The sequence below is a fragment of the Typopeltis vanoorti genome, chromosome 24, assembly GCF_054136105.1.
Source record: "Typopeltis vanoorti isolate ZY-2024b chromosome 24, IOZ_Tvanoo_1.0, whole genome shotgun sequence".
NCBI classification, from domain to species: Eukaryota; Metazoa; Arthropoda; class Arachnida; order Uropygi; family Thelyphonidae; genus Typopeltis; species Typopeltis vanoorti.
In genome coordinates this window covers 14,283,799-14,302,129 of record NC_143572.1, presented here as the reverse complement: position 1 = coordinate 14,302,129, position 18,331 = coordinate 14,283,799, and the positions used below count along the sequence as shown (strand labels likewise).

The 18,331-nt window shown below is 35.6% G+C and overlaps 1 protein-coding gene across 3 annotated transcripts in view; it reads right to left on the bottom strand.

Annotated features, from left to right (window-relative positions):
* The window catches only part of LOC150092935 (uncharacterized), a 192,724-nt gene that overhangs the window by 13,622 nt on the left and 160,771 nt on the right, over positions 1-18,331 (bottom strand). For all 3 annotated transcript variants that reach the window (XM_090413390.1, XM_090413391.1, XM_090413389.1), the window contains exon 10: positions 16,988-17,179. In XM_090413390.1, coding sequence (XP_090269516.1) covers positions 16,988-17,179 — 192 coding nt within the window. The remainder of the gene's footprint in view (positions 1-16,987; positions 17,180-18,331) is intronic.

The window sequence follows — 18,331 nt, the reverse complement described above, 5'->3', positions numbered from 1 at the left end:
ACCTATATAAAGGTATCTCAGAGTCAAAAGACTCATTATGGGATTCTTCAGTCAAGTACACTATCCCATTCCAAAAAAAGGAGGTAAGTCTATAAGCTATACCCTTAAAGTAGAAATACTGAGTCTTTTCATTGTGTCAGTTTTTTCATGAGGGGGAAAAAACTACAATTCTGCTTTTTTCTTCTTCTTCTCTTTGAGGATTAGGCTTGTTTTAGTTTCATTGGTCTTTCCATTTTGCAGCTGGTTTTTCTCTCTTTCCTTTTGGTAGACAATATCTTCCTATCCTAAATAGATACTATTTCCATCTCTCTCTATATTTCTTGATCTATTCATTTACATTGTAAATATCTAGCTCTTTTCTGATGTCTTCATTTTTTTATATGGTCCATTTTTGTGCATCCTTGAATTGCTCTTAAAAATCTCATTTTGCAGCTTGTATTTTACTTTCATCTTTCTTTTTATCAATCCATGTTTCTGAACCATATAACAGAATGGGAATGTCCATTACATTATAAAATTTTATTTGAATTTCTGAGGATTAATAAGGCACCTCACAGCTAAAGATTTCATACTGAAAATAAGACATTCAAGAAGGCACTCTAGAAAATAACTGTGCCAGTGATATGCAACTGCATGCATTTTCTCAGACAAAAATACAAAATATTTTTTTAACCCTAGACTGCTCACCCTTTTTTAGACATCATCACTGCTCATCTGGGGTATGCTATCACCCAAGACATTTCTTCTCCCCCTCCCTCCCCTCCACTATAGGTAATTGAAATTTTTATTGTGTTTAGATAGCCCAAGCTATTAACAGAGTTTACGTATTATGATATATTTTGAAAGCAGAAAAAGGGAAAATAAAAAATAAAATACAATATTATGTAATTTTAAATTTGTACTGATATTTACCAAGTGTCATACTTTCTAACAAAAACATAAGAAAAATGAATATATTTTTGTGTAAATGTGTTGTTAGGTTTCAGTTAAAATGTACATGAAGAAAAAAATACCTTACAATACAAATGACAAACTTATTTACACAAAACAAATAATGAGTGTCAAAAATTGATGTTTGCTTTAGTAATATATTACACAAAAATAAAACATTTTTCTACCATGTGAATGATTTGTAGTTGGTAAATTTAATAAAAGTTGAAAAAAAGACTAAAATGCATCAAAATCAGTTTATAAACCAAGTATAACGTTAATTCTTTCTAGCACATTTATTACAAATGTCTTTCCTGTGATCCGCACACACAAAAATGTCACATACTGAACAACGGACTTTGGTTTTCCGATCCTTGGCTCGGGACAAATCTGACATCTAGCTTGCTTCTTCACTTTTGGTTCTGGAGATCCCTCAGCAGGACCAGCATTGGTGTCTTCATTGCCTTGGATGTTCAGAACTTTCTTTATGATATTCGTAAGTTCTCCAAACAGTGGCTGAGCCAGTCTTCTTTTTCATATGTGGTGTCACAAGATTCAAGCCCAAATTCTTCAAGTATTGGCACCTAATCATCTTTTTCTTAGTTGCTGACTGGAGAATTATCTGCGAGTTGATTTCTTCTTGATCCAGCAACCCATAAAAATAGTGCAGAGGCCATCTTCTGGTTTTGCGGCTTTTTGTGTTATTATAAAAAAGTAACTTCTGGTTGAAAAGAAAGTTGACCTAATCAGCTTTCTTTTCACTGTACATTGATAGAAATAGCTGTGGTACCTAACACACACTAATGCTCACCGGGGTATGCTATCACCCCCCAACAGTCTTACAGAACGATTGTTGATTAGAGTATAGCTGGGTGGGAGAAGCACTGTGCACATCTGCGACTAATTTGTAGAAGAAAATGGAGTCACCTGGGGTAACACATTACCCTGGAGAGCATTGTACGGTTAAAAATGATTTTCCTTGGTCATTTCCAGATAAGTTTACTACCAAATTTTCTGAAATATGCTGCACATTACTTTTAAAATAAAATTCAGCCAAAAATTATAGATATGCGATTTTTTTAATGTACTTTTTTTTTTTTTTTTTTGCATGTTCATCTTCTGACATCACAAATGCACTATACAGCAGTGTGCAAATGAACATTAGTCTAAGGTTCTGAACATGTTATCTGTTCATACAGCAGCAGAAAGAGGAGAAGAGGCCTTTACCTCTTCACATTCAATGAAACCGAAAAGATAATTAAACCGTGTTGCGGTTTAAGTGCTGGGAAAAACTCATTATAAAAGTTTAATGGAGTGAAACAGCACTAGAAAATAATTAAAAATAGTATTTAATGCTTCCAATATTTCATCGCAGTTAGAGAGACATCATCAGGGAGTACAAAATGAGACGTAATACACACACTGCACAAAACTAACTAAAACATATGGACTAGTCAAATGGGGGTGCTATCTATGGACACCTGTCAGAAGCCTAAGATGTAAATTGGGATCTCCAAGTATTAGTGTTTCCCATATTCTGGGACATGTTAAGCAACAATACTTATTTAAATTAGGCTGACTTTTAACAGTAGCAGATTCTAAAAAGTCTTTCTCTTCTAAATTTACTGTGATGGAACATGATCTTTTTCCAACTGATTCTCTGGGTCCTATTTTTTCTGCTATTTTAATGCACAATTACAAGATATGAATGTAGCAAAGTATTAACATTGATGGTAGTGCCTATGGATGGAGGTTAATGAAATAGAAACAGCTTTAATAAAGAAAATTCCTTCATCTTTCCCTTCCCCTCAACATGTGTAGCTCAATGGTTCAACAAGCCAAGTAGCACGACTTCACTTTTTCTTTTTGCTTCAACTTTGGAATCAGTATGTCCAAGATTTAGTTTGACCTCTATCTAGCAAGTTTGGTATTTTGGTTGATTTCTCTATATTTCATATAAATTCATTCACCTAGCTTGCTCTACTGATAATTATACTTAAGGTTTATTCTCAATGCTTCGCTGCCTATTTCCATTAGTATGGAAATAATAATTAGTATGGAATGATGACAAGGATGAAAAGTTCATTCTTGTCATCATTCCATGTATGCTATCAAGAGGTGCATAATGCTATGATAGTACCACATAATTAACTTTGCACTATTATGCAAGCTTTCTACCAATAATTCTGTTTCACTTTAACGTGTCACTTGTTAGATCTCTAAATATGGTCAAATCTATGTTTTCTGAAACATTATTAACTCCATTAGCCCATTTAGATCTTGGTCTTCTCTCTCCCTCCACCCCTGACTTTTTCCACTCCAATTCTGCATAAGAGACATACCACCTTATATTAGCTACTGTCTGACAGCAGATAATGTAGCTACAAGGATAGAATGTGATGTGAAGAATATAGTATTTTCAAGGAGGTAGAGAAAATAGAATGGGGAAGGGGTACTTGCTGATGATAGTAGATGAACTGTAGCCAAAAAGAGTAAGAGATCGGAAAGACAAAGGCATAGATGGCAGTTCATCTGAAGCAATCTTAGGAGGCAATTTGAAGAAGTGTCATGGCATAAGAATCTACAAGGGGAGGATGCTAGAAGTGTATAGAAGATACTAAAGAGATAACTGAAAGAAGCAATATTAAACTGCAAACCCAAGGCCAAAGAAAAACGAAGGAAGAGTTACATTTTTTTTTTTTTAATGTTGGACCCATATACAGGAGGTTGGCTGGTCAACCTATAGTAAGTTAGTACCGTATATGGGTGGTAGGTTGTGAAAAGAGAAACTTCATTAGATTTGAACGCCTGTATGTTGTATTTCTTGGGAAATATGTCTGGGGGAAGACTGTTCCACAATACTGCAGTAGCAGGGATGAATGAGGAGGAAAAGAAATTTGTTCTGTGGGTTTCGAGGCGTACTGTGAAAGGATGTTGGCCAGCAGCTGTACGTGTTCCAATGGGCTTAGTACAGGGTGGGGGAATTATTGATGCTGTTTCAGATGAACATTTCCCATGGAAATATTTATAGAATATACACATTGCGGAGACCAGGCGTCTATGTGAAAGTGGGGGGAGTGAGAGATATGTCATTTATTAGTCTAATTGCTCTCCTCTGTATTGAGTCAAGCATTTTTGAGCCCCACTCCAGATGTGAGAGAAGTATTAGAGAGCTGGGCGGATTTGTGACGTATAGTGTTAACAGCTGTTTAGAGATGAAGTAGCATTTTGAGCGAAAGAGGAAGCTTAGTTTTTTGGAAGCTGAGGATGCAATGATTGTGATGTGTTTATGCCAGGAGAGGCTTGATGTCAAAGTAATTCCGAGAAAATAAATTTCATCTTATATGAGAATTTGAGTGTTATCGAAAACAATGCTGGAGGAAAATGGTTCTTTATTGTGAGAAATAAGACAGAACTGGGTTTTACTAATATTGAAGTTGACAAGGTTAACTGAGCCCCACTGGCAGATGGCTTGGAGGTCAGAATTAAGGGCAATGGTGGTTGATGTTCTATGGGTTGAGGTGAGTTGTGTAGAGTAGGGTTTGTCAAATGAAAGGAAGGAATGTAATGTGCTGTCATCTGCAAAACTGTATATTGGGTTAGAGGTCAACTGAAGTAGGTCATTGATATATTGAAGGAAGAGGGTTGATGAGAGAACTGAACCTTGTGGGACCACAGCATTTGTTGGATGGTGAGAGGATAGGGAGCCGTCTACCATCACACATAGTGTGCGTCCAGACAGGAAGCTGACAATTCATCTGCAGAGGTCCTGAGGTAGTCCAAATGATGAGAGTTTGCTTAATAAGCCTTTGTGCCAGACTCAGTCAAAGGCTTTGGAGATATCGAGTGCAACTACTTGGGATTCACTGAATCTCTCCATGGCGTTTGTCCAGTGATGGGTGATGTATGAGAGTAGATCTCCTGTTGAACAGCTTTGACGGAATCCGTACTGGTGGTCACTTAATAGCCAGGTACCGTCAACGTAGATTAGGAGTTGAGAGTTGATGATTTTCTCCATTACTTTAGATAGGGCGGTAGTTAGATGGTAGTAATTTGTCACCCTCTTTAGGAATGGGTTGAATATAGGCCAGTTTCCAGGTTTTGGGATATATACCAGTGGAGTAAGAGTGTGTACAAGTGACATAGGACAGGAGTCAGTTCCGATGCACAGACCTTCAGGATAATTGGGAGAATGCCGTCAGGGCCAGGAGACTTTTTTGTGTCTAATTTAGACAATAGGTTTGTGATGTCTTTTTGGCAAAAGGATACAGAGGGCATTGTATGTTGGGCAGTTGGAATGACTGGAGGGCTTTTGCCATTGTCAGTTATGTGTGCATTGGAGGCAAAGTGTGATGCCAGGAGATTAGCTTTTTCTACGGGTAATGTTGCTATTGAGCCATCTGGGTATGATAGAGGTGGGAATAGTGTATGGCAAAAGTTACAGCCAACTGCCTTGGCAAGAGACCAAAAGGCATGGCTGCCGTTTGTACAGGCTGCTAGCTTCCTGCTTTTGGCCCATCCAAATTCTGTTTTGGAAGTATTGATAGTTTTCTTGCATTTGTTTCGGGCTTCAGTATAGGCAGTGAATGAGGATGGGGTTCTTGATTTGAGCCAGTTGTGGTATGCCTGATTTTTCGTTTGGACAGCCTTGGCACATTTTTGGAGAACCAGGGTTTAGTTAGGGGTCGGCAGGTCTGAGTAGTGTGTGGAATATATGTTTTCATGCCAGTGAGGATCACTTTGGTGATGCGTTCAGTGCATATATTTGGACTGCTAGTGTGTCTGATTCTGATAGCCAGGTCTCACTAATGTCTAAAAGCTGGAAACAATAGTCTAACCGTGGAAATGAAGCACAGTAGTGTCGGAGACTGTCCCATTTGACATTGTTATAATGCCCAACTACTCTTGTGTGGGGTTGACTGTGTAAGCATTGTTGCATGGGGGAGGAGATGAGCACTAAGTTGTGGTCAGAATTGCCCAGGGGGCTCACTACATTCACTGCATATTTGGAGGAGTCATTAGTAAGGAAAAGATCTAGGGTATTTGGAGAGTGGTTTTGGGTTATCTGGTATTCTGGTCAGTTTTTGAACAATTTGTGTGAGGTCATTAGTGGTTGCAAATGTTTCAGCATCTCTGGCTGCAGGATCTGTATAACTGGAAGAGGAAAGCCAATTGGTGTTATGGACGTTGAAATCACCCAGGAGGATGATTTTGCTGTTGGGAGAGTGGGATTCTAGAAAATCAACTTTTAAGGAGAGGAAATGGAAGAGTTCAGAGTGAGTGTGGTAGTATTAGGAGAGCGATAGAGACAGCAGATGAATCTGACTGAGTGGGAGAGGGATATCTTCAGTCAAAGAAGGTCGAAGTCAGGCGATTCTAAATTGGTTGCTCTCTGGCAGGGTATGTCAGACCGAATATATGCACAGATGCCACCCTTGGGTCAAAAAGAGTTGAATAGTGTATATAGTTAGGAAGGTTGAGATGAATAGTGCTGGGGGGGGGGGGAGATTTAGGTTTCTGTTAAAAAGAGTAGGTAAGGTTTGGTGGAGAGCAGATGGTAATGGATGCTATTAAGGTTGGAGTTGAGGCCACGGATGTTGGTGAAGTGGATATGCAAGGTTCTGTTAGGCATGGATTTGACCCTGAGGGGCTTGCACGTTTCCTATGCAGTGCCTGCATACTGGTGTCCTTCGTGGCTGCTAGTGCGTCACTTGGTTTTTGAACTAGTTTGGATTGTTTGTAATCTATTACTCAACTGTTGTCTCCATTTTGGCATTTTTCTTCTAGTTGTCTTCGGAGTTGGCGTCTTTGTTCTCTCTGGGCAAAGGTTGAATCAGGTCGAGCACGTATGCAGGACTGGGGGCAAGTGTCCTTTAGTTTGTTGTTTATCGCTGTTATAAATTTGGTTGTATTTATTGGTGAGTCGCAAGTCACTTTCACGAGACGTGGATAGTTCGTTCCATCCTTTCTTTTGTTAATGGGTCCGATACGATGGAATTTGACGATATTTCTGGGATCGATACTGCATTCTCCCGCAAGTTTGCCGACGTCTTCTTTTAAGGATGTACCGTTTTCCATCGGAAAGTTCAGGATAACAGCTTTAAGTTTCCTATTTTCGGCATTGAGTACCGATGATGTGATTAGTTCACGAAGTTCGTTAGCAGGAATGGGCACACTTGCGGTCGGGCGCTGGATGTTGAGCATCTTGAGCTTTGTTTCCAATTTTGGAGGAGAAGGTATCGGTCATGGTATTAAGCTGTTGCTCGAGGTTATTGACCCTTTTGCCTAGGTTTAGTATTTGTTTTAAGGAAGGGAGGCACGTTGTACAGAAGTAGAGCTGGTTTAGATCGGTAAAAAGTTTGTGTGCAGATTCATTTATTTTCTCGCAGGAAATATGAAACCAGTTGCAACAGAAATTGCACAATATACCTTTTTTCCTTTCTTTGACGTCTCAGAGCTGCAGCACTTTGTAATGTTATTTGATTTGTTGATGATTGGCGACTCTACGCTGACGGGACTCAAGGTAGTCTTCCGTTGTTGGCCGCCATATTTACTTCACATGGTAGGCATAGCGCTTTCACGTGGCTTTTTTTTTAGTTGTAAAATATAGCAGATTTAATGGACTATGGGTACTTACGAGTTGTACTGTAGTAACCAGCTGCTTAGTACCTTCTGTTACTTTTCCATTTGCTGCTTATTTTGCACAGAAAACACTTACAATTACGATAAAATGCGGGAGTACAAGTTTAACATTACTTATCCACAGGCGCCACCTATACTTATGATGACCAAGTGGTATTATTAATAAGGAGCTCCAAAAAAGAAAATGTCTTGGAGAGTGTATAAGGAAAAAGCAATCAGCAAGCTCATGAGCAGTACAAAGTTCAGGCAAGAAAGGTTACTAGAATGCTAAAGAATGCAAACTCATATTATGAGAAGAAATTAATTGAGGCCCAAAGAAATCCCAGGGTTGTTTTGCTGTGTGACAAGTAAAAAGAAGAATGACTATGAGAGGATATCATCTATTCATTCCCCTAATTATTCTCAAAACTCTCATATCTGTGGTCTCTAGTCTTTGATCACCTGTTTCATTTACCCAACTCTCATATCCATAAGCAATGTTGGTGGTGTGGTAGGGAATCAGTTAAATAACTTCTTTTATCTATTTACATATTTAATTTACCATCACAATAGTTGTAGAGATTTATTAAGGGATATATCATCATCTATATGAAATAATGAATTAGCCCAGTTTTCAGAACCACTTTCCTTCATAATGTGATCCACATTGATGCTGAGTAACATTGGTGACAGGGTACACTCTTGTGTTACATCTTTTCTCACACGCCACCTTCTGCATTCTTCATTTTAAAAGTTGATTTGTACATTAAGTACAGCAATATACTATGCCGTATGCTGTTTCCTGGTTAAACAATATAATTGTAGTGTGTTGAATAACTTTTCTTTTTGCATCTCCTCATACATCTTTCCCTTATCTTTGTAATATTAGTACTATTACTACTGAAAATCACAAACGTTACTGCATAGGGATCTAAATGATCCCCTCCACACACACACACACACCAGCAAATCAAATCAGAAGTTGTGCTGCAGATTTCATCAAAACAAAAACTACAGTTTCCAAATTTTGCATATAGCTTTATTATAATTTAAAGCATCTTTAGGGTTGTACAGTCCTTCTACTATATATACTGGTGCTCAAATCAAAGTCTTGCAGGTTTATCAAAACATAAAACATTACTATTTTACGAATTTGGTATATACAATAGTTCTTTCCCATCACCAGTTAAAGCAGCATAAGAATTTCATCTCCCTTTCACTATAGGCCCTATATCAAATATGGATTTCATCCATAAATTATAACCAGTAAAAGCTAGGAAATTCTGGCACCTATTAAAATCATATGTATGACAAGTAACCGTATAGGTCAGGTAACAGTCAAAGCTGTTGCTGGTAAACTGGACGGAAACTTCCATACAGCTTGCAAGGAATGCCGACCAGGAATGTGACCCAATGTTCATTCTTCCTGTGGTGCAATCCAACTCCAGTAGGATGAACAAGTATACATTCATTCTTTAGATTAAAATTAAACAAAGTGAGTTAGGAAAGTCAACTACAAACTACCAATATTTAACTGCAGTGATATGCACTTGCACATGGACTTTTTTCACAACGAGTAATTGAAAGCTGTCAAAAAGAGACAGTTCAGTTTCCAAGAATAGTTGGAAAGGCCAGTTTCATTTATTTATATATATCAAATCTCTCTCTCTACTATCCTATACAGTTACTAGTCATTTGATGGAAACATTTACAGCAGAAATATTTTTTTAAATAAAGAGTTCACACATATAAAGAAAACTAATTTATTAAATATTTCTATATATTTCATTCAATCTAAAATGAGAATCATTCAGGAAGAACACAGAAGAATTAACTACAAAATTTAAAATATGAACACAAGAAGGAGTATAGACATGCTGCATGGCTCAATGTGTCCTGGCCATAGTTGAGTGAGTAGGAGACAATATTAAAGTTCAAGAGAAACAGGTACAGTTAAGTAGTTTAAAAAATACATATATAAACAATTAATGGCAATTACTTCCCAAAACTAAGATATAAGCATACAGTCTGTTCGATTAAGATCAGGGCATTGGCCCAAGACTTTGCACGATTCAAAAAATGAGTATCAAATTTAAACCTATTGCAGTACATCATCTTTGCTTGATTTCGGTGAACTCGGTGTCTAGTGTGAATAGGATAAAAAGCAAGGCCTAAAATCATTTATATAATCTGTTCCTGGATTCTGATATTAGCAGAACCGCCCGTCTATCCAAAGTAGCAGAGTCAACAGGACCAGGACATTTGATAAGCCAGATGAGGGCAGAGGTGATAGGAAAGATAACTTCAGGGCCAGTTTGAAGGTGGTGCATAGATTATATTTGCAGAGAATCCTTTTAACATCAGATTGCAGTCGAATAGGTAGTAAGAAATAAGATAATTCTTCTGACTATCTTCTATCAGAACAATTAAATAAAATAAAACTCAATCCATCACTTAATTGATATAACAAAACATGATACAGAAAATAACTGATAATTATCATCCTTCTGCCAGAAGGATGTGTCACTTCATGTGTAATTCTCTGATACTTTTTTCCACATTTACTATAATTTCTAAGTAAGGTATATATGTTGAGGAGACATGGCAAAATCAGGACCTTTAGACAATTCTGACAAGAGCTTCTGACCTAATGCCAGATATTAACTATCTCATTGTGTAACCATTAGTACCTGAATACCAAACGAATGAAGAAGGGATAGCAATCTTGGAATTAGCTAACCAAATTGTATTATTACTGGCTTAAAGCAAAATAAAATGATGGCACAAAATGATAGAATTTTATGCTAGTTAGGGTGTCACCCAGTTAAACAAGATCCCTACTAGAGAACCAGTACCAACAGAGAAAAGTCAACAACTGGAACAAACCCCAACTCAACCTAAGAAGCATCAATGGAAAAAGAAATGGAACCAATAGAACTGGATAAGTAGCAGATTGACATAATAGGCATCACTGAAACAAAAGTACACAAAAACAGGCGAGATTCTTCTAAGCAACAAATATAAGATGTTATATTGTTGCATAAGCTTCTATGGAGATAAGAGGTTCTAGGAATATGTTATCAGTATTAATCCACAAAAAAAATTTCATTTTCTCAACTAGTTTCGTAAAATTCTTTTGTTTCAAGTCATCGAGATAATTACATGAATAAACAAGGAAACAAGTAATAACAATTAACAACTCTAGTGAAAATATTTCAACATGATTAAACAATGGAGAGCGTGCATTTGCTATTACGCTGGATGCTGGTTCGATGGTTGTCGTATACTATGGCCAGATTTAAACTGTAAAAAAAAACAAGTGTGTTGTGATGAATTATTGAAGACCAAACTTGACGTAAAATCATCCCTTGTTTTTTTTGTTGCACTGTACAGGATGCTTCATCATCATTCCAGCTGATTCTTTAAACGCTCTTAAAAAAACAGTTATCTATGTGGAGCATTTTTGTCTGTTGCCATGCTACTTGATGTTTTGTTTGTTGTATGTGCTGCCAAGCCCTAATTTGTATTTTCTTTCATTCTCAATGTCTCTGAAGTGTTCCAATTTGCATACCTCTCTCCATATCTGCCTGTCTGTCCAACTGCAACCAATCTTGTAGACACCTGGTTTTTTAAGTGGCAGATGTGGAGGTTTCAGGTGATAAGAGATTTTTTGTTGATTGGGGTAGAAGGCGACCTTTAAGTTTTGTTGGCAAAGCAACCTTGCTATTTTATCTGTGACTGAGTGTATATCTGGGAGAATCACTGCCCCTTTAAAGTCATTTGATTGATCTGGAGGTTGAAATACAATTTTTTTTGATTAATGTTCTATTGTAGCCATTTTTGGGTAGGACTGAGCTAAGATAGTGTAACTCTTGGTTTATCTATATTGGTGGAAATTCTATATGCCATATTGTGTAAGGAATGGATGATGCCTATTTTTTGCACTGGGTGGTGATGAAAAGTGGCATGTAAGCAATGTCCTGTATTTGTTGGTTTCCTATAGGCTGAGAAGTTGAGTGCATTTTGTTCAAATACACCTCAACTAGTGTATCCAAAAACGGTCAAGACCTGTTTGTTTCTAATTCAACAATGAATTTAATTTGAGGATGAATGTTTTTGAGTAGGTGATGAAATCTTCTAATTAGGTAACAGTATTGGGCCAGATGATAAAAATATCGTTAGCATATTTTTGCCAAATTTTTAGTTGTGTTTCTTGATACCAGAAGGCTATTTTTTTTCAAACTATTCCATGAATAGGTCAGCTAACAACAGAGAACCCACTGCTAATCCTTCTTTCTATTCAAAGTAATCTTGAAATTTGAAAAATGTACTTTTGATACAGTGTTTAAAGAGATCCACTGTGTCTGGTGGGAAGATGTCTTGAAGTAACTGTATGGTTTCTGTTCTTGGAACCTTGGTGAAAATAAGATGTTATATTCAGCCAATAATTATCATGAAAAAAAGTAGTTAGAGTGCTCATTTAAATATGAGGATAATCTTCTTGAATGGCAGGCAATATCTAGTAGGGTGATGTGGGCAAGTATCAGAATAGCGAATTGGACAACAAGACTAAGAAAGAAGCCAGAGGATTTTCAAAGTGCTAGAGAAGGAAGACGACACAAAAAGAAACTTGGTCCTTGAGAGAGATCTAAACAGCAGAGTAGGAAATAATTTCCAAAAATATCGAAATGCTTGAGAAAATTTTGAGAAAAGAGGAAAGCTAATAATAAGTACATACTGGATTTCTGTTCAGGACACGGACTAGTCATTACTAACACCACATTCCAACATAAAAATGTGCACAAATTAACATGGAGAAAAGAAAAAAGAAGAAGACAAAAGAAGTCTCATTGACTGTGTTTGATAGTGAAACTTTCATGCTTGTTCAGGCCTTGAAAGTACCTGGAATTTGAAATAGGAAGTGATCTCCATTTAGTTTTGGGCAGGATAAATTAAATATCATATTAAAAACAGTGTGTAAGAAAGTTTTAAAAACAATCAAAGTTGAGCAATTTTCAGAGATGAAATAGACTTAAGCACAAATATTAAAAAAAAAAATTAAATTGTTGAAAACAAGAATCAAACCTTGGAGATTCACTGGCAGTTCAGCCAACAACGTATGTGGTCAGGTTGTCTGCAAAGGCAGAAAAATCTTTAACTCAAGAAGTTAAAGAGGCAGTCAGGGAAAAAAAAAAAAAGAAATTGTATTCAAGTTGCTGACAAGTAAGCCAGCTTGTTCTCAGAGAATAATATAAGAAAGAAATGCACTGTAAAACAAGCTAAACACAAAACTCATTGGAAGGATTTAGTAAGTAAACAACGAAAATAATTATCAGGAAGGTGACAATACGTTCTAAAGGAATCAGGGATGCAAAAGTAACATGAAAACTGAAGATAAAATATTCAAGATGTATGGAATAATTAATTACTTTAAAAGTTTCCTAAAGGAAACAAGCAGTGACTAGATAATATTCAAGAAATTAGGAGTACATATCAGTACTCCAGAGAGAGATTTATGTTTGATTTATACAGATGTTATATTCCTAAATAAATCCAGTAGAAGTCTGCAGGATCCCTGACTAAACTGATTAACTGCTGCAATAAATTTGGTTTGAAAAATCAGCAATAAAAAGGCAGAGACTATGAAAAATAGGCAAGAATATTGAAAACATCAACCACATACTGAAGAAAAAACTTCTAGAACAAATGAAACATTTCAGTTATTTAGGAACAATTATTCTGTGAAGATGGCAAATTAAATATGGAAACAGACAATAGTATTAGCAAAGCTGGTATGGTAGGAAATCAAGTGAATAAATTTATATGGAATAAGAAAGAAATTAGTCAAAACACCAAATGCTATGCTATGCTATATACAAGACAGCATATCAATTTATACATATGGATAAATTGATATGCCGATTTCATACCAATTTTAACATATGGATCTGTGAGGTGGGTTAGACGTAAAACACTTCCCAAAGTGGAAGTATTTCACATGTTTATCTTACTGAGGGGACTTCTCGTTACCATTGGTGTGCTGCTTCCAAGTGTGTGAGTGGGCCTCACTGACACAAAGTTTTTTATTCAATGATACGATAGAACTATTTGCTTGTCTTGCGTATGCAGTATAGTGGCTGTTAGTGATTTATATTTGCAAACAGACCGTTTCCATCTATTCATAAGTTTTTTTTAATTATGCCCATCATAAATGCAAATATAAAAGTCTAGAGTTTATAGGATCATGTATTCTTCTCCACCCAGATACTTATAACACAAGTGCGCATATGATATCACAGATGTAAGTTATTCATAATCCATTTTACAGTACCGAAAGTATTTTTATTCACACCTATTCTTTCTCTTCCTTATATTTGCTATTCTTTACATCTTTTAGTAAATCAAGTATAGTAATTAATAATCAAATCTATCATTCTCTTTTATTTTTGTTTTTGAATATATTCTGAAAAACGCATTCATTTTCACCTATCCCCCTCTCCTCAATGCAGGATTAGTTACAACAGAAGAAACCGAAAAGTGGCATGTTTGATGACATACACGAATGAAATTGCCAGTAATTTAGCTCACTTCACCAGATAATTAGGTTTGCAGTGAGTGAGCTACTACCGCCCGAGCTGAAAGTGTTAAAGACTAGAGATCACAGATATGAGTTTCCTAGAAACATTAGGGGAGTGAAATACTGTAACATTCAGGAATGTGTTAGCAGAGCTAATCTCAGGTGGTACAAACTACAAACAACTGAATGGGAGAGGAAAGGTTAGCAAAGTAAGTGTAAATCTTACTGTATCATTCCACCAAGATCTAGGTGGAATGATACAGTAAGAAGTGCCTTAGAATAGAGAATCATGATAATGATCATGATTGATATGAAAATTGGAAATATAAAGACAACTTTGTTATAGCGATTTTATAATTTATTTAAGAATATGACATCATCTGTAATAAAGTTAAGAGCTGAGACATTCCAATTTTGCTATTAGGTCGAATGTCACTTTCTATATAGACGATAAATAATAGTGGAAATAGTATATAACTTTGTATTATTCTAATCCAAAATGCTGTGTGTAATTATTATATATATATATAAATGTTAAAGATACCAAGCTATTTTAAACCTGGTTTTATTCAATTTCCCAAGTAAGCAAACAGACAAACAAGTCAAGTTTGCGCCTGCAAGTGTTGCAAGTCTAGCTGATCCTGCACATAGTGCAAGACCAAGGCAACTCATGGAAAAAGTAGAATAAGCTCTGATCACTAATCTTAATATTTACCCTTAATCCAAAGCACATCTCCTAGGAGGAGATGTATGATGCTTTGTATTAGAGGCAAAGGGGCCACTACCCAGACCAGTTTCGACCTTTATTTCTAGCCTGGCTCCCACTGATGAGACCTCAATAAAGGTCGAAACCGGTCTGGGTAGTGGCCCCTTGCCTCTAATACAAAGCATCATACATCTCCTCCTAGGAGATGTGCTTTGCATTAAGAGTAAATATTAAGATTAGTGATCAGAGCTTATTCTACTTTTACCATGAGTTGCCTTGGTCTTGCACTATGTGCAGGATCAGCTAGACTTGCAACACTTGCAGGCGCAAACTTGACTTGTCTGTCTGTTTGCTTACTTGGGAAATGGAGTAAAACCAGGTTTAAAATAGCTTGGTATCTTTAACATTTATTATACCCAAGGTAAAATACTTTCTACATATATATAAATATATATATATATTATTATAATTGTATATATAATTTACCCAATGTAACTGTAGCATTTTGAAAAGCTTTCTTATCACTTTGTCATATGCTTTTTACACTTACAAAATTGAAGAACAGATCTATGTAATATTCCCATGATTTCTCAACTATCTGTCATAAACTGGAAATCTGGTCCAGACAACCTCTATTTGGCTTGGACCTAGCCCGTTCTTCCCCATTTTCTCTTCCACAATTTTTCTGTCTCTTCTCTAGTATGCTTGTATAAATCTTATCTGGAACATGCAAGTAGGGAAATTTTTCTGTAATTCTCAGTTTCATTTTCCTTTTTATAGATGAAACTATGACAGCTACTCCAATCATGAAGAATTCAACCATATGAATTATGCAGTGCAGTTTCTGTATTTATGTTCAAATATCATCTACTTCCACTGCCTAACATTTAAGATTTCTAATGCTTTTTTGTATCTTTAGGAATGTACATCTGATTGCACATTCCTATTAAATTTCTACCACTGTTCTGTTAATTCTTGTTTCATTTAGCAATCTTTTAAAGTACCTACACATTTACAATATCTTTATCTTCAGTTTTCATGCCAACTTTATCATCTGATTCCTTTTACTCTTTCCTCCATTTCCAAGTTTTTTCAATAGCTTCCAGAACATTTTGCACTTTGTGATATTTGTTTTCTATGTTCTCAATAAGTCTTCCCACGATTATGTTTAGATACATACTCTTAAAAAAAAATTTCAGAGAAATTTTGTCACGTCCAGGACGAAAAAACTTCACTACATGCTTTCCTAGCTGAATCGATGTTTTCTTCAGAATTTGCCAGTAATTCCAAGATTTGGTTTTTGTTTTCAAACTCTTTCATCTTTTCTTAAATAACCTTTCTATAGTTGAGTTTATAGTTTACCTCTAAAAGCTACTTGGCTTTAATTATTTTTAAAACTTTCTTATATATTTTTGCCCACGTAGTAGTTCCCAGTGCCTATTTTACATTCCATTGATATTGAGTATAATTAATTACTTTGAATAATAAATGTCATTATATCTAACCATAAAATCTATCACATTTAAGGACATCATGAGAATTTGATGGAAGATTGCCTTTATGTGCTTACTGCATATAAGATTTGAAAGTGCAAACGTGTATGAAAAGAAACACAAATCATTATTTAATCAAAATCAGCAGTGAATGGGCATGCAATCACAGTGATTGCATGACCATTCACTACTGATTTTCATAATACTTACTTTAATAACTTCTGCAGTTGGCACAAGTTTTCAACAAGCTTTCTTTGTGAGCATAAAATAGTGATATTTTATGATTTGAAGTCAACTAATGTTTAGGACATCAGAGCAATCAATATTCAAATATGAGTCCAATATCACAAAGCTTTAAAATACTGCAATACAGTAGGTAATCACTAAAGCAAACTCACAGAAAATAACAGCAATATTTTGTTAAAGGATAGTTTTCTAAAGTTAAACTCCTCTGAAAAACATTCTGTTTATGTATGAACCTTCTGTTACATCTTTTCAGTAGTTGATTGTAGAAAGTGGGTTGTTATAACAGTGTATGTTATAGTAAGACTTTATTGTATCCACCTTTAGGAATAATAAAAATACTTTAAATTGTGAGGCTTATTCTTAAAAAGTTATTTTAAAGAAATTTCACTGCTATTCTTTTTGTAATGGTCTTACCTTGTGGGAAAAAACTAGATAATCCAGTGGTCTGAATTGTGGAACTCTGGCTAGTTATGGTATCCTGAAGAGGAGATTTAAGATTTAAACCCTCTGGAGTACCTACAGGAGATGGTGCAACTTCGACTTGAACAGGAGGAGGAGGAGGAGTTGAAGAAGCACTTTCTTTTACAATTTTTGGCTCTTCGGGTACTAAAGGAATAAGAAAAATCATTAACATTAGAATGCACAGCTGAATACCAATAATAATCCCAATTAGTAATTGTACTTGCATACAACAATGGCATTATCAGAATTTTCTCTCCACTCTATTCTCTAAGTGGCTATTATGATCTTTCTTTCTTTCCTTTTTTTTTTTTTGTACTTATCCATACATTATTATTAAGCACATTTCATCTTCTTTTGCATCTCTAGAATGGTTAGTTTGGTCAGTGAGTAATTCAACAGCAATGAAGGATGACTATAAGGTGCATGTGTTCTAACTGGTTTGTAAAGCAATAAAATTAAGAATGCCAATTTCGTTTGAGGGAGGAGCGCTTGGTTACAAGTGGTAAAACTTCTTATAGCTATCTCTAATGCAAATATATTAATAATAAAGTGATCCACCTTTTACTATGTATATATGGAAAACATGACTTCTACATTGATTTAATTTTTCTGAAAATCGTGACGTACGCAGAAGAATCCATTATAAAATATTAATACCGGAAACACATTTAATATTTTTATTGTAAAATTTTTGGCAAAGTTTCATAACTGTTGTCAATACAGTTACAGGAAAACTCAAAAAACGATTTAATTACAAGCACGTGATATTATGTGCAATAGCTGCAGGAGAATAGCTCCATCTGCATTAATAGATATTCAAAATAAATTACAATAAATTGATTAAGTTATAAATTAAAGATGCCAAGAAATTATATCATTGGTTTAATCCTTTATCCAAGCATTGAAAAAAGAGTCCCGCTAGAGGGACTCGTGGTGTGTAGTGTTTGTTGAGAGCTCCTGATAAGATAAGCGTTATTTTAAGTTATCATTGACAATTTTGCTTGAATATTATGCAGTTTTGTTTGCTTTTCGTATCTTAGTGTGTTTGTTTATGTATTTTTGGTGTTATTTCAATTATTAATTTGATAAGATACGACAGAAGAGTGCACATGGCTCCGGTAAGAAGGAAAATAATGGCGACCAGTAATAATGGTTCGCCATCTTTGTTCAAAAATTGTAACATAAAGGAGATCATTCAATGTACTATCTGCGAGATGTATGCTTTGCGGAGAGCGAATGGAGTCTGGTTAGATGATGATGATGATAGTGGAGTGAATGTGTGCAGAAAAGGTAAGG